Raw genomic sequence first — 15,969 nt, forward strand, 5'->3', positions numbered from 1 at the left:
CTGGACATTTTGTTAAACCACAGAATCATAAAATCATAGAAGTGTTTGGTTCAGAAAGGACCATAAAGATGTCCTAGTTTCAACCCCACTCCCATGGGCAGGGACACCTTCCATTAGATGAGATTGCTTAAAGCCCCATCCAGGCTGGCCTTGGACAGGACATCCACAATTTCTCTGGCCAGCCTGTCACGGTGTCTCATCACCCTCAGAACAGAGAGTTCTTTCCTTATATGTAATCTAAATCTACCCTCTTTCTGTTTAAAGTTATTTCCCCTTGTGTTATCACTACAGATCTTGGTAAAAAGTCTTTAGCTGTTCTTCTTTTAAGCACCATGCAATGTGTTGTCCCTGGAGTCTTCTCTCCACCAGACTCCGTTGTCTTGGCGTTTTTTCAATAAAGGTGCTCCATCCTTCTCATCATTTCTGTGGCCCTGCTCTGCACCCACTGTGACAGGTCCATGTCTTTCTTGTGCAAGAGGCCTCAGAGATGAATGCAGTGTTCCAGGTGGGGTCTCACCAGAGCAGATCAGAGGGGCAGGATCACCTCCCTCAACCTTCTGGTCATGTTTCCCATGCTTTCCTAAGCCCAGGATACACCTGGTTTTCTGGGCTGCAAGTGCACACTGTCGACTCTTATCTAATTTTTCCATCTACAAAAATCCCATGGAGCTCTATTAAAATCCATAGGTTTTTTTATATTTTTATACTGCTAAGATTTTAATATAATTTACTGAAAGCTAAATAAATTAAAATGCATAGAACTTCTTTGAAATACCACACTATTGTTCTCAAGTCTAGTAAATAAAACAACTCCTCCCAAGTTTGTGAGCAACCTGTATTTGTTACTCCATGCAGCTTCTAAAGATATTTAAAAAACATGCTTTTGATAAAACCCGATCCAAGATCGCTGCTCAAATTATATGTTGTTACTGACTTCCTTCTACAATAAAATGATAAAGAAAATTAAACATCACGTGAACTGCAATAAACGTTTACATAACAGCAAGAGCCTTTGTTAGTAATCACTAGTCAGTTGCCACCTGCTTGAGCCAAACGTGTCCTTTTCTTTTACTCTGAATAGTGTTCAGGCACTTGAAAAGTCATGTGAATAATTTAAATACTCAACTCACTCTTAAGAGCAATTTATTTGCTTCTTACAAAACTAAAGGTAGTACAAGGAACTTGCAGAACTGTGGATGGAACATTTTTTCCAACAATATGACTTAAATGTTGATGCAGTAAAATAAAGCGAATTCCATCCTCTTATTTGCAGGGGACCAAACCAGAATACTGAATTACTGATACACAAAAAGTTAAAATTCTACTGCTATAAATAGAATATAAATAGAATTATGTTTCTGCCGTTCATTTATTTACCAAAGAGACTAGACTTATTTCCTGTATAGTATTTCTTTAACTTTCTGTTTCAAGAGGAAAAAGGCCAGACCCTCAACACATTCTCAGGGAGAGGCAGAGTATGCACACACATCTTTGTAGCAGAATGGTGACCTTGAGTTGAATGTTGGCTTGGAAGGCTGATAACTACAAACAATCAAAGGAAACAGAAACACGCTTGACAGATCGTCCATGGATTCAGCTTAACCAAAGCGAAAATGCTGAACACGGCATGATTTTGAATTAAGCGATGGTTTCCCTCTAAGCATGTGGGAAAATGAATCTCAAGGAAGATTTGCAAATCAAGGCTACATTACGTGTTTGAAACGAGATTCCAAGGCGGATGAGGTTGGTGCAGGACTCAGTGATGGGACCTGCCCAGTTTCTGCCCCGGTTTCCGTGCCCCACGGCCGCCCCCCGGTCGGCGAGCTGCAGGGAGCCCCTGCAGCTGGCACTGGAGCCCATTTTAGCCCTTCAGTGACAGCTGTGAGGGCACCAGCCGCCGGCTCGGCCCGCAGACCGAGCCCTCCCGGCAGCATCTCACCGCCCCGACGGGGCGTGTGCGGCCCGGGCCGGCGGCGGGACACGGGCCGCGTCCCCGGCTCTGGGGGCACCCTCTGCGGGCAGAGACGCTCCCGAGCGCTGAGAGCCGAGGGGCCCGCGGCCGTGCCTGGCTCCGCGCCGTCGGGGGCGGGGAGCGCAGCGGAGAACCGAAAGTGAAGGGAAGGCAGCGGCCGGCGGGGCATCCCGGCGAAGCGCCACTCCTGCTTTGGAAAAGCGGCGGGGCTGCGGCGGGCGCAGCGCCCCGTGTCCCGTCCGGCCCGGCTGCAGGCGCCGATGCCCCGGGCGGGCAGCCCCGGCCATGCCGTGCTGCATGCCCGGCGTGGCTGCCGTGCCCGCTCTGCTCGTCTGCTGGTCCTCGGCCGCCTTCATCATCTCCTATGTGATGGCCGTGCTGGCGGGGCACGTCGAGCCCCTGGTGCCGTACATCAGGTGAGGCGGGAGCGGCCGAGGTGCGGGGCTGGTGTGTTTGTGTGCGTGGGGGGATTCCCGGAGGGTCCCGGGCGGGAGGGGCGGCGGCGGCGGTGCCGCCCGGGGACAGGGACACGCTGGCACCGCGGCTCCCGTCGCACCTCCGGCCGCCCCGAGAGCCGCGGGACAGCGACCACCACACCACGGAACGCACAGGAGAGTTTTCTGCTGCAGCCAACGCAGGCCTGATCCCAGAAAAATGTTACGATTACATGGTGGGAGTGAAATTTTGTTTGTATAAGTCCAGAACTAGGCCAAAGTACGCCGGACGATGACTGGACTGGAAGCCCTGTGATGGCTTTTGCAATAGACACATCCCCAGAAATATGCATTTTTTTATATATCACTGCAGGGTCAATGAGTTTAAAAGACTTCCCAAGAGATTCCTGGCATCTCTTTTCTATAACTTTTTCATTTAAGTGTGATTCTGTGTGAATCATTCTTTATCCATGGCTTATGTTAACATTTAAATCTAAACTATGAAAATGTTAGTATTTACCTCCCAATAGATTGAAGGTTAGCCAGAAATCCAAGAGTGTGTCTGATACACAGAGAAGATCTAAACAAGGTTTTAAAATGTATGTTTCCAGACACATATAGGCCTAATTCCTGGAAGGACTTTTTGGAAATGTATCATTTCAGAAGACTGCTAACCTGATTGGCACATACAAGAAAATCTGATTGAGAATAGGGGTTTGTCATCATAGGCAAGAGCAAATGACACCACAACCCACAGGATAGCTGAGCTTCATTGAAATTGAGCCAGAGAAAGTTGGGCTTCATGCTTATATTAGCAAAACTTTTTAAGACTCTCTTCAAAAATCTGGAAAGCTCTTAGAAAGCCTTGTTCTTGTACTTGAACAAATACCCTACTGCTCATCCTTGATTACACACAAGGCTTTACTAACACAAAAGTGCTTGGGATCAGTGCAATTTGTCCATTATTAAGTGCAAAAATAAATAATTTGATATAACTGTACATGATTTGGGTTCAGAAATATTTTGAAACCCTGACCCTTTTCAACCCTTATGTTGAATTCATGTCATAGAATAAAATATATGAGAGAATGGGATGTGGTTTTTATGTATAGTTCTGTTTGCAGTTAAGTTTTGGACAGTCCAGGTATTGTAATTGTGTCATTCTTTCTAAAAGGGATGGACCAAACCTTAAATCACAACTGTACAACCCTAATGAATGTAGCACAGTTGCAATAGTTATACCAACTTCATGGAATAGCTCCCAGAAAACATGTTCCTTGTCCTTTAGCTATGGAATCACAATAAAAGTCCATAAGCCCTAAAAAACCTAAAAGACCCCAAAGATGTAAGAGGCAGCACCAGTGATTCTCCACTCAATGCCCCTCTGCATTTACCAGTAAAGGTATTTAGAAGTCTTATTTATGTTACATTATTTTAACACCCCATTTAGTCTAAGGATATATGTTGACTGTTGGTGAAGCACCTGCAACAATTCTAAAGGCACATGGTCCAAGCATAAGAACTTACAAGATGCACTTGAGAATAATACTAGGTTTTCTTCTAAGTACTCAGGACAATAGTCATACCATATTCATATTCTTAATTTGCAGGTCATTGCTTTAGCCTAAGAATTTGAATCATGTGATTGAGAATGTGATTTAGTAAAACTAAGAGTGTTAAAAAAGAGGAAGAATGTTGCAACATTTCACTTGTGCAATATCTTAAAATGAACTATAAGAATTAAATAAACCTCATATGGGGAAATTCCATTTACTCAAAGGAGAAGAATACTGACAAACTTTGGTTCAACATTTCTGTAATTCTTATATATGTTCCCCCAGTACTCTGTGTATGCCCTGAAGTCACATTAATTTTATTTGCTTACAATGTAGCAGCTGTCACAATGTCAATGTAGTGAGAGACCACACCTAAATTTGTTATTGAGGCTGTGCTAAAGTCTCATCAAGTAAACCATATAAATACATTTCTTGGTAGATAAAATGAATATGATTTTGTGTTTTCTAGCAGCTGGGTCCTAAAAGATGACAAGGTTGTGCCCAAATTAGTCCTATTACTCATCCTGCTCAAAATACAAAACAATTTGGCTGTTCATCATTTGAATTCTCAGGGAAAGAGTAAAGGAAATTTTCCTGAGGTATTTGTGACCAGTTGGTACCTCTGGAGAAATCAGGATCCCTGTAGGTGGCATAGAACCTTCCTATTTTAAAAATCTGGGACTTCAGTTTGAAGAGAGATAGTTTATGATAGAAAATTCAATGATGATGAGTCTTTTGGCCCTAAAATATTTATTGCTTGTCTCCGTCACCTTCTTGTCTTTCTGCTCTTCAAGAGTCTGTTTGTTTTTATAATTCTGCTGCATGAGATGATGACACGGAAACCTTGTCATTTTCATATAGGGTTTCTCATCTTTTCCATGGTGGTTGAGATCACCTATGCACTAGCTCAAATAAGTGAGCACCTTTCTGTTTCAAATACGCCATTTCCTTTTTTTGTTTTTATAAAAATGAGGGGACTGTCATTAAAACTTTATCTTTTTTTTTTTTTGTTAATCTTTTTTTCAAAAGCAGCAGGCTTGAAGAAAAATTAATATGGACCCAAGTCTTCATTTAGCTTCAGGGATTTTTAATGGAAAATATAGTATTAAGAAGATTGTGTGTTTAAAAGTTCAGTGCAGTACTTTGTAAATAGATTGTGATATAATGTTCCTGGTATGAATTTTCTTTACAGCATAATCTAAGATTGTTGAGTTTAAAAATCCACAACAGCAAAAACTACCTATAAACCTTGTTGGAGAAAATATATTGTTAAAAATGGAGTTCAGTGCAATTTCAGGTTATTTGGATTGCTTTTATGGGCTTTTCCAAGAACTTCAAATGGCTTTCTATGTGTGTGCCAATTCCACTCTCTTCTCACCTGAAGTCCTTCAAAAGCTTTGAAGTGATTACAGTCCTGTACTTATCACAGAGTGGTTTCTGATTTGAAAAAGTCCTTGAAGATTGTCACAAGTGGCCAACATTTTAAATGGAATCCTTTGTCGTGTTAATGAAAACACTCCATAAACAAAAAGAAAAGATGAAGTTCAAGGTTAAAAAATTAGCTAAATTAAACATGAATTAAGATTATTTTCACATGTGTCAAATAAACAAACAAAAAATCTTAGTTTACTGTTTTCATCGATTTCACTGTCAAAGCTAAACAAGATTAATACAGACTACAAGCTGGAACAAGTCTTCAGAAAGCATTACAACAAGAAAATTCAGGTGAATAGAGGTTCCTAATGTCTGACAAGTTACAAAAACTTGTCTGAAAGCTTTTGTTTTCCGACAATTTGGGACCCATCTAGTAGAAAGAAATATATGAATTTTATCTATTTTTTTGCATCAGCTTTTTATAGAAAAAGACCCTACCTTTATCCTAAGCTTCCTCCTGTTGTTGATAAATCATCTTAGCAACTTTTGTTAAACAAATCCTTCTATAACATGGAAGGGATTGGAGAGCAAAAATGAATTTCTAAAATAATCAAATCATTTGAGATTATCATACTCTTCTGCCCTGAACTTAACAAATTTGTCAAAATCCTTGAGAGTGATTGCTGAAGTAGAGAGTGCTTTCTCTTCTGTATGTGAAGAGCATTCATGCTGAGGTAATTTTGGTTGTACTCAGTGGTAGCTTCAGAATCTTAGCACTGAAACCTAATCCTGCCTCACTGTTGGAATGAAGAGTATTAATCTTCTTGTATGACATAAAAAAATATCCCTAGCTAGTACCTACTTGTCCCATTACACACAGAATCCCAGAATCTACATAGGTTGGAAAAGACCCCTGAGGTTACTGAGTACAAACTGTGAGTGAACCCCACCATGTCAAACAGACCATGGCACTGAGTCCAGACTTTCCTTTGGCATTTCTAGGGATGGTGACCCCACCACCTCTCTGGGCAGCTCATTCCAATGTCTAAACACCCTTTCAGTGGGGCCATTTTCCCTAACATCCAATTTACATCCTGGCACAACTTGAGGCCATTTCCTCTTGTCCTATTGCTTGTTACCCATGGAGGCCAACCTGGCTACAGTCCCCTTTCAGGTGGTCTGAGTGAGTGGTATCTCCTGCCTCTTGGAACTGCCCAGTAACTGGAAACTTAGCTCACACCCAAATTATGTGAAGATTGAAGAACTAGATGTTTTCCATTGGCTTGACCAACAGAACCCTATCAAATAGGTATCAACTGGTTGTATGTTAAACAAGGAAAAATAGACATCAGAGAAAAAAAAAAATGGTACAAAGACATGGCAAGATTATAATACTGTTCTTTCAACAGAGCATTCACCTTCCACAGAAGAATTCTGCTTGAGGGGACTTCAGCCCACATAGTCACTGGAGTATGCCCATTCTATAAGAAAAGGGCATTATCTAGGGTGGGTGTTTGCACATAGGGAAAAGGAATATATGCTGAAGGTGTTCCATTTTCTACAAAACAAATATTTTGTATACATTACATTTTTTCATTTATATAGACTGCATGTAGATATGTATATAAATTCTGTAGATATTCTCACACTCATGCTCCCTCTCTCTGTCCCACTTAACTTCTAATTATTTCCTATAAGGGTGAAGTGTTTCATCAGAAGAGACCACACCTTGGAGATGGAGTATTCTTAAGCTCTGTCTACATTAGCAGATTAAACAGTTGCTAGGAACATTCCTGGTCATTGGAACAAAATTTCTCTCATAGGGTAAAGTCTTTTTAAGGAAATTAAACCATATTCTCTCACATCTTATGATAGTGACTGCCATTAGATATATTTTACTCTATCACAGTGTTAATTCAGCAGATAAAAGAAACATTAATTCTAAAATGTCATTTATGTAATCATGTCATTCATGAGTAAAGTACAGGTCTGTCACATATTGCATTTGCATATTGCATACAGAAAAAGAAGAAATACAGTTCAAGGAGTATGCTTTCAAAATATGCTTTCTTTTTGAAAAGAAGCATTCTCTACTACAAATGGAGGCTAAGTGTGCAGCAGATTAATTGCCTTACACACACAGCAGGAGTTCACACAAGTTGTAGTTCCCCTGGGATTTCAGCTGTCTCATTTATGTTTCACAGGTCTTTATTAACTTTTAATTTGTCTCTCTTCCTGCTTTAGTGACACTGGAACTAAACCTCCTGAGAGCGGTGTTTTTGGTTTTATGATTAATATTTCAGCACTTCTAGGTATGTATAAGGTATTTGGATTGAGCAGAATGAAGAAACGAGACTTTAGTAACAGCTACCTGCTTTAATTGCAGAAATGAATTCAATATTCTGCAGTAAAACTTCTCTGCAGCCCAATGGCAGTGTCAGGTAGATGCAATGATACCTGGAGAGCTGGGTCCTGAGGAGTTAGTGCAGGCTTAAAGGCACTTGTGTCTCTTCAGAGCACCTCATCAGTGCAAAGTAGTCAACATGCTGGAAATAAAAGTGGAGCAAATGTGACATAATTACTCTGCAAAAACTCTGATGTAGGGAAAGAACAGTATTGAAGCAACATGCCTACTTTTCTACAAAATGACTGATGTGAATCAGGAAGTTTGGCATTTTCTGTTATTTTTTAAGAGGATGGAGGATCTAGAGGTGTGTACCTCTGTATACATGTAGCTATGAAGAAAAAATCACATATTTTACCTTTTATAAGAGCCTCATTCAGTCACACTGTCTTGGAGTGTTTCATGTAACCTCATAGTGCCTGGACAAAGTTACCTGGTTTATTTTTCCAGCTGTAGATAGACTGGAACTGTATTCTGTGTTATGGAACTGCAGAATTCAGTCTACAGTTTATTATATCCTGAAGAATCATGATTTGCTAATTCAGTACAGGTGTTTTCCAGGAGTGAGCTGCATATTAGGGCCAGGTATGCAGTGACTACAGAAAAGAATTAATTCTTCAGACCATCCATTATAAGGAGTTATAGTTCTGGTACAAGAATGCATCTGAGAGCAGAATAAAGCCTCCCACCTCCAGCTTGTGGTTCTTATCTCCCTGTAGCATCTTCTTCCTAATGTGGAATGGCAATGCCTCTGTGCCCAAAGCACCCAGGGAATGGGATTTAAATTAGTGCTTTTCTTGAACTGATGTGCAGTTAGTTATACATAGCAATTTTAATCTACATAGCATAAATCAATTTTAAGACAAAGATAATGTTGAAGTTCTATCTGAAAGTTCATTTAAATTAACTTCTTCATTCCAGTAATGTTTATAATTTTATTCTGCGTGTCATGTATTACAGGAAAAGATGTTAAAATGTAATCAATATGTGATCATTGAACAAAACAATTTGTTTGTTTGTTTTTTTCAGCTGCAATTACAATGTACATCAGATATTTATTAATAGAGAAGCAAAATGAATCATCACACTTTGTTAGGTCTTCATGCAATATGTTTACATTATGTGTGGGATTGATGGGCTGCACTGGAATGGGCATAGTTGCAACTTTTCAGGTATGACTGTAAATTTCATAACAAAAATGAAAGTAAGTTGTTTTGCCATTAAAAATTTCAGCTAGATAACAGTGATTAACATTATACTCATGCGGATCCTTGGAAAATGGAGTAAGGGTCTTTCCTGCTCTTTCCTTTTTTCAGTAGATTTACAGCAATAGATTTGTTTACTCCATATGCACACCATTAAGGGGTTTTCTGTGTTCATGTCTTGTAACAGGTCTGTACTATATGGACTTTTTTTTTTCTGGAAATTTTTCTGTGAAAATTTGAATGTAAAAAACTTTGTTATTCCAAGTTAGTTTGTTTATAATCAGGTGGGGCAGAATACGTCAGACTAACAAAAGAATCTGCATTTTTGGCTGAATGATGGCCCACTCTCAGCATTTTCTACAAAATAAACTATTTCTATCTGACAGGTTAGAGCACTGAGCACAATATCAGCCTGTTAAACTTTTAAGTCTGTAGGAGATGGTGTAACAACATTTTTATCTTTTGATAGAGACAGGTAGAAACTACTGCTTGCTCTGCCAGAAAAGGGTAGACATCTCATTACAAACTGAAGTTCCACCTCTCAGTGTCTGAAAGAAAATTCAATAGGGAGGAAAAAAAAACTGAAACATTATTTATTTCACCTTTTCTAGTGAGGAAGTGTATAATAAGGTAGATTCTGACACATGTATATGACAGAATTGCACTGAAAGCTTCAACCTAGAATCAAGTTAAATTTAATTGGCAGGAAGCTTGAGATACTGTCTTAAAATCTATGGACACAGATGCATTACTTCTTTTCAAGGATGGTTCTACCTTGGAACATTTTGTTAAATACTCTTGTGCTCATATAGTGACATGATGACATACAGAAAAATTGAAAATAAAGATTGTTGGGGCTTCAAGAGCCAACACAGTTTTACATGTAATGGAAATGGTATTTTCAGACAGAAAGCCCCTCTGCCTTAGGATGATAACTTGCTCTTTTTAGCTTTGCATCCAGGCAGTGTGTATGGATTGCAAACACCAGAGGTAGTGCAGTCTATTCCAAAAATACCTCTGTTCTTATTGATAAGACTTATATGTGACACAAAAAAAATGTTGGATGATGCCTGACTGAATTAGAAAGCAAACTCGGTTTCAATAGGGAAAAGACAAATCAGGAATGCAAAATAATTTGAGAGAGTCAGGGAAGCAGAAACTTTGATCCACAGGGATTCCTTGAGAGTTATAACACTAGTTCTTATCTAATCTCTGTTGTGTCTCATTGCCAGTCTATAAACTCCTTCCTTGCCTTATTTCTATTTCCTCTGCTTTCACCCTGCATTTCATGTTAAGAGCAGTTTGTACAAAGGGTTCTGAGCATGATAAGGATCAAATCTAGCAAAGCATTTGATCCAGCAGATTTTCATGCATCCTTAATTGCCCAGGAAGCTGGAAATGGTTGCTGCAAGCCTTCCATCTTTTCACTATATTGTACAACTAGTGAACAGTACATTCCCACCCCCATTTGCCAATAGAATAACTGAGACATGAAGAGGATGTGAGATTTGCTCAAAGGTCAGGTGATGTTTCAAGTCAGGAGACCAAAGCAAAGCTGGAATTCAAAATTATTTTTTGGGTATTCAGTCTAGTTCCTCTAATCAGTATGTCATGCAGAAAATTTAAATTCATGTGCACCACCTGCTAGTTTCTTCAGGCAATAGCAGCTAACCACTGTGCTGATTCTCTTTCCAGGAGCTGGCTGTTCCCAGTGTCCATGACATAGGAGCTTTGGTGGCATTTGGCTCGGGTGTTGTATACATCACCCTTCAGTCTATAATCTCTTACAAGTCCTGCCCACGATGGAACACTCACTTTGTGTGTCACATTAGGATGGCCATATCTGTCATATCATGCATTGCTTTTATTCCCAGTATCCTTTATGGTGTGTCCCATGGTTTTCCCTTTACATGGTCTTGTTTTCCTTTTAAGTTAAATCATTGCTGATAAAGAATAAAAATGAGGTCACACTCTTTACTTAAGGCTCTCTATTGTACAATGAGCCAAACACACAGAAATTAAAAAAACAGGTGGCATACAAGCCTAAGCAGACAATTTTGGTCATGTTGCTGGTTCTTGACCTCAGTAGTCACCTCTCTTAAAGTCACACTGCACAACTTCCTGGTTTTTCCCTTGGCATGCTATAATTAGAGTAATCTCGCTGATTTTATTGGCCTTGGGTGATCTGCCAGTGTTGAAAACTGATTGCAGCAGCTCATCACGAGTCAGGCAGCCACAAAGCTTTGTGCTTTGAAAGAGGGCTGAGAGGAAGGTGTACAAAGAGATCAAGGCTCTTCTGCATCACTGGAAACCAACATTGTTCCACTTCCAGCAGTGCAGGACTCCCACAGTTCTTGATCACAAATGTCACCTAAGTTTTGGAGAGTCTCCCTTCATGTCTGTATTTTGACAGAACCTACAGAAACCTTCATTTGTGCAGAAAAGTGTTTTGATTGCTGCAATCACTTCCCTTGTAATAATGTGTTTCTTTGCTTGTATTCTTAATACCTTGATTTGATATTCTGGTTGTTTAGGGTCTCCTGTGCTACAGAAGTGGAAGACGGTCTGGGTTTGTTGGGGTTTTTTTGGTTTTGGTTTTTTTTTGGTTTTTTTTTTTTTTTTTTTTTTTTTTTTTGTTTTTTTTTTTTTTTTTTTGTTTTTTGTTTTTTTTTTTTTGTTGTTTTTTTTTTTTTTTTTTTTTTTGTAAGCAGACATTTTCACTGTTGCTCACTATTATTGCATAGTTTCCTTTACACTGTTTTTCCCAGTGATTGTGTTTGCTTCAAAAATTTCCATGACAAAAATTGATTGGACTCCAGGTGAAAAGGTAAAATCTTACTAGCTAGCCAACTTACCTTGTGTGATATTATTTGGGGAATGCTGTTATATTTATCTTAAAGCATTGCTAACATGTCAGGGACTTCAAATAGTACATTATCATGAACAACTTTGTGAAATGCTGGTTTCCAGTCACTTCTTCATTAGAAAGGTATTTGTGGTGTGGGTAAGAAAACTTGTGACAGATCATCAATCTTCAAAGAGTTTGACTTTCATTTTGACCAAGAACCTGAAAGTTTCCCATAGAAAAAGACTACCAAAAAAACCATATTTTGGAAATTGGTTGTTCTACTTCCTTTTATAGTGAATTTTCTTGAAAATTAACTTCTCACATGGAACAAAAATTGGACCAGTTTAATTCTGTAGTTTTTGAGGTTTTCTACAGCATTGGTTTTCTCATCTTTTTATCATTCCTTATTAAATAGTCTTTACTGATGTCATAAATATTTGGAGTCTGACCTAAAACATGCTAACATTAACTGTAGGTATTATTTTAGTGTCTTCAGAATGGCAACTATGAAAATAATTTTTTTCTGACAAATTTTGCTAAAAGGAGGTATTAAAAAAAAACAGGTTAAATAATGCAGAGAGTATATCCTGCTTTAAGAGCTTGATAAGGGCACACTTAGCAAATGTACTTCAACCAAGCAGTGGCAAGGCAGCTGTGAGATAAATCTTTGCAAATTAGACAATCTTGTAATATTTTTGGGTTTATGTGGGGTCTTATGAGATGCAAGAATGAAAAAATGGTTTTACTGAAAGAGATGGCATGTTTGTTGATGGCTTGTTAAGAAACTCTTCGTTCTGTTTGTGTCATGTGACATAGGTTTTCTATGACAGTCTCAGAAACTAAAGTTTTATCAGGAGCTGTCATAAAGGGTAAATTTCAAAACATGGTAAGAATTTGCTCAGATTTACTGTGCTCAGTGGTTCTGAGTGAAAGCTTGGAGCACTTCAGTAATCTTAAGGTAACAACTAATTGCTTTCAGGTTTATATTATATTCAACCTTTGTTTTGATACTGTTTTAATTGTAGTTTTCTCATAGTGCCCTTTATGGTACTGCACAAGACTTAATGTAACACATATAACCTTGATATATTTACTCAGCATTCTGTAAAAACAAAATGTGAATTGACTTTTATACAACAGGGATGACAAGTCATGAATCTTGTTGAATTTACAGAAGAAAATTTCTATATCATTTCACCCATATTTTGTTTAGTTGTTTTGCCTGAAAATTTGTTTTATGTTTCATTTCATCAGGATTATACTTACCATTTTATGAGTGCAATCTGTGAATGGACAGTGGCCTTTGGTTTCATCTTCTTCTTTTTAACATTCATTAGAGATTTTCAGGTTGGTATCTACATATTTTAGCAGTGACTAAGTGCTATGAATTTTATAACAACAAATGCAATAGAAAATTTCCGTTCTTTACCTAGACAGATGCATCAAAGTTGTACAGAAACAAATTTTACCAATCACAGAACTGATTTCTGTCTACATAATGAATATTTTTCCCTTGATTATAAAATATAAAATTCAGTTTAATAGGTCCGTGGGTCTGTTCTTGAAAATTAATAATGGTAAATTAATATATTCTTCTTATTTACCAAACTTTTTGTAGAAATAGGCCCTCTAAAGGTGACATAATAACAAAATAAACGAGGCAACTAAAACTTTCTTTCTTTCTACCAGAGGGATTTTATATAATAATCCAAAGCATTTCAACCATTGATGTTTTACACATTTATTTATATGTTTCCTCACAGTGCAAAGAATTTTTTTTTTTTTTAAGAGTATTGGCACAAAAGCCTTCTGGTTTGGGTAGCTGGATTCTGAGCTAACATATGTTTTGCTAACCAATAGCAAATCTTTCCATGTCTTTTTAGTTTTGACTTAGTATTGAATGCACCTTGGCTTTAGAGCTTTTCCTTAATTAAAAAAAAACCCTAAAAATAATAAAATAAAAAAACTAGGTTCAGCAGAAAAAAAACCACTTATTTTGGGAAAAAAGGTAATTGTTCAAAATTACACAACACATCATCTTAAAGGTGCATAATTGTCTTCTAAAACTGACAGAATTATTGGAGAACTATTCCAAAATGCATGCATCATTTAGTGCATCCTTTTTTGGAGAGCTGTTTATTGCCAGTCCATCATTCTCTGATATCTGTGTATATGATGGCATCTCTTTTATCAAAGGTCAGAACCTTCCCTTGGAGATAGAGATTTGCTGAAAAATGCAGTAATTCTCACAATATTTATCAACAATCCTTAGTCAATAATTCTGCTTCAGATGCATAACAACTTTTACTAAATGTAAATATTATAAAAATAAGAGAAAAATATTACATTAGCCAAAATGGAATTATGGACATTTTAAAATGCAGGCTATAAAATAGCATGAATCCAATATTAGTGTTTGGTAATGACAGAAAAGTATTTTAGATTCTACCATCTTTTTGTCATAATCACTGCTCAGAGAAAACCAAACTATTAATTCAGGAAAAAAACCCTGCTACATTCTGAGAAAAATAATTTTTTTTTTCTGATTTTCTCACAGTATTTATTTCACTTTAACACTTTTTTCTTCTGTTTTGTTTCATCTCCTTGTACTTTATATCACAAAACTGTAAAATTAAGTTATCTTAAGCTGATCTTGGTTTATTTTTCTTTTAGAGATTTTCTTTAAGGATATCAACAGAAATACATGAAGACTCCTGATAGTGAAAAACCAACATTTTATATCTATGGATATTCTAGCTTTCTTTTTCCTTACAGAAAAACTGGCAGAGGAACAGGGATTGAAAGGTTGTAATAAGACCCTATGCCATTAACTCTGCAGCTGCAACCACTACAAGATTTTAAAACTCAGAGCAAGGTTCCTCCTGCATTTTTTAAATATTTTAAAATTTTTTTATGGTTTCGTATATTAAAAATACTGTAATGAAAGCAATATCTGGAAGCATTGGAAAATCACTCAAGGACTTGGTCACCTCAGCTCTTCCATTTTGGATATATCTGAACTTTTTAATTTGCTGTAGTGTGATTAGTAGCATTAGTTTTAAACTTGAGAAGGTACATTTTGCAAAGAGGGAAGTGTAAAGGCAATGGAAATCACTAGGATGGAATTCCTGCTCTGTGAAGTTGCAAGGGCTGGAGAAGATGGTGAGAGCAAGAGTGGGCATCTTTGTCTGAAGAAATCTGAAGTTAGTAGATGGCAACACTATGCTATGTATTTCTGACACTGGGCACTGTAATGCAAATGCAAATGCTAAGAGAAATTTATATTGCTTGAAAAATATTTTCTAATCTTCACTGCAGTACGTGTGAAAATCCACCCCTTTTTCCCTTTTATGCACTGATGGCCACAGGAAACAAAACACGGAAGTGGGAATAGAAAGTAAATTTGCATTTAAGCATGATGTACTAAAGAGAAATCTTACTGCAATTTGGTCAATATAAAGAAACGTTTACCAGCCTGTGTTTTAATCTACAGTGGATGAAGAAGGTCTCAAAAAAAAAGTTTGGGAATTATTGGAAAATAAGAAGAGGTACCAGTAGTTTCCAGGTGCTTAGAAATAAATGTATGAGTATTTTATAAAAAAAAACTGAATTAAAAAACAAATGTGGAGAGCATCTGTAATGAAGATATTTGCTGCTATAGATTTACTTCTGTAATTAAAGACTTGGAAAGGAACTAATTGAGAAGTCAGATATTTAAAGCATCTGCAGGTTTTTCATGGACTGATTCATCACCTTCATTCAGTGCATTAACCACTTGGTTGTCAATTATGTACTCTGAAAATTACATTTTCCATACTCTATCATAGTTTATGCAGAAATATTGATGATTTTCAGATGCTAATATCCACTAATTTGTTTTGGAGAGTGATGTCTTAAGATTAGCCATCTATTGATATTTCTTTTAATGTGTATTTTAAACTGTATTAAATTCAATTGTTTCACAACTTAAAGAGCTGATGCTTTCTTTATAAGTTCTTCCTGATAAAAACAGTAAAAGTGTTTTTCACTGGCAGATTTGCTTTCCATAGTATTCAGGTTATCTTGAAGAGGTTCACAGCCACAACCAAATTAAAAATCAAATCTAGTACTGGCTAAAGGAAGGACCTTATGTCTTCAAGTGAAGATCGTAAAGAAAATGGGTATCAGGCACAAAAA

General features: G+C 37.5%; 2 protein-coding genes across 2 annotated transcripts in view; both read left to right on the forward strand.

Annotated features, from left to right (window-relative positions):
• MYBPC1 (myosin binding protein C1) overlaps window positions 1–5,749 on the forward strand; it is a 151,657-nt gene extending 145,908 nt beyond the window's left edge. The window contains exon 32 of the transcript XR_013773940.1: window positions 5,738–5,749. The gene's annotated coding sequence lies outside the window, so the exon portion shown is untranslated. The remainder of the gene's footprint in view (window positions 1–5,737) is intronic.
• On the forward strand, window positions 2,034–15,523 carry DRAM1 (DNA damage regulated autophagy modulator 1). Its single transcript, XM_079303322.1, has 7 exons — window positions 2,034–2,388; window positions 7,581–7,648; window positions 8,770–8,912; window positions 10,641–10,818; window positions 11,714–11,772; window positions 13,048–13,140; window positions 14,467–15,523. Exons 1-7 carry the CDS (start codon window positions 2,258–2,260, stop codon window positions 14,509–14,511), a joined length of 717 nt encoding a protein of 238 aa, XP_079159448.1. The 5' UTR covers window positions 2,034–2,257; the 3' UTR covers window positions 14,512–15,523.
• The last annotated feature ends 446 nt before the right edge of the window (window positions 15,524–15,969 follow it).

The sequence above is a fragment of the Erithacus rubecula genome (assembly GCF_903797595.1).
Source record: "Erithacus rubecula genome assembly, chromosome: 4".
Classification (NCBI taxonomy): Eukaryota; Metazoa; Chordata; class Aves; order Passeriformes; family Muscicapidae; genus Erithacus; species Erithacus rubecula.

Coding starts and splice junctions, on each gene's coding strand:
- DRAM1 (XM_079303322.1), top strand. CDS start 2,258: ATGCCGTGCTGCATGCCCGGCGTGGCTGCCGTGCCCGCTCTGCTCGTC. Junction 7,649..8,769: donor TAATATTTCAGCACTTCTAG/GTATGTATAAGG, acceptor TGTTTTTTTCAG/CTGCAATTACAATGTACATC. Junction 10,819..11,713: donor ATGCATTGCTTTTATTCCCA/GTATCCTTTATG, acceptor TGTTTTTCCCAG/TGATTGTGTTTGCTTCAAAA.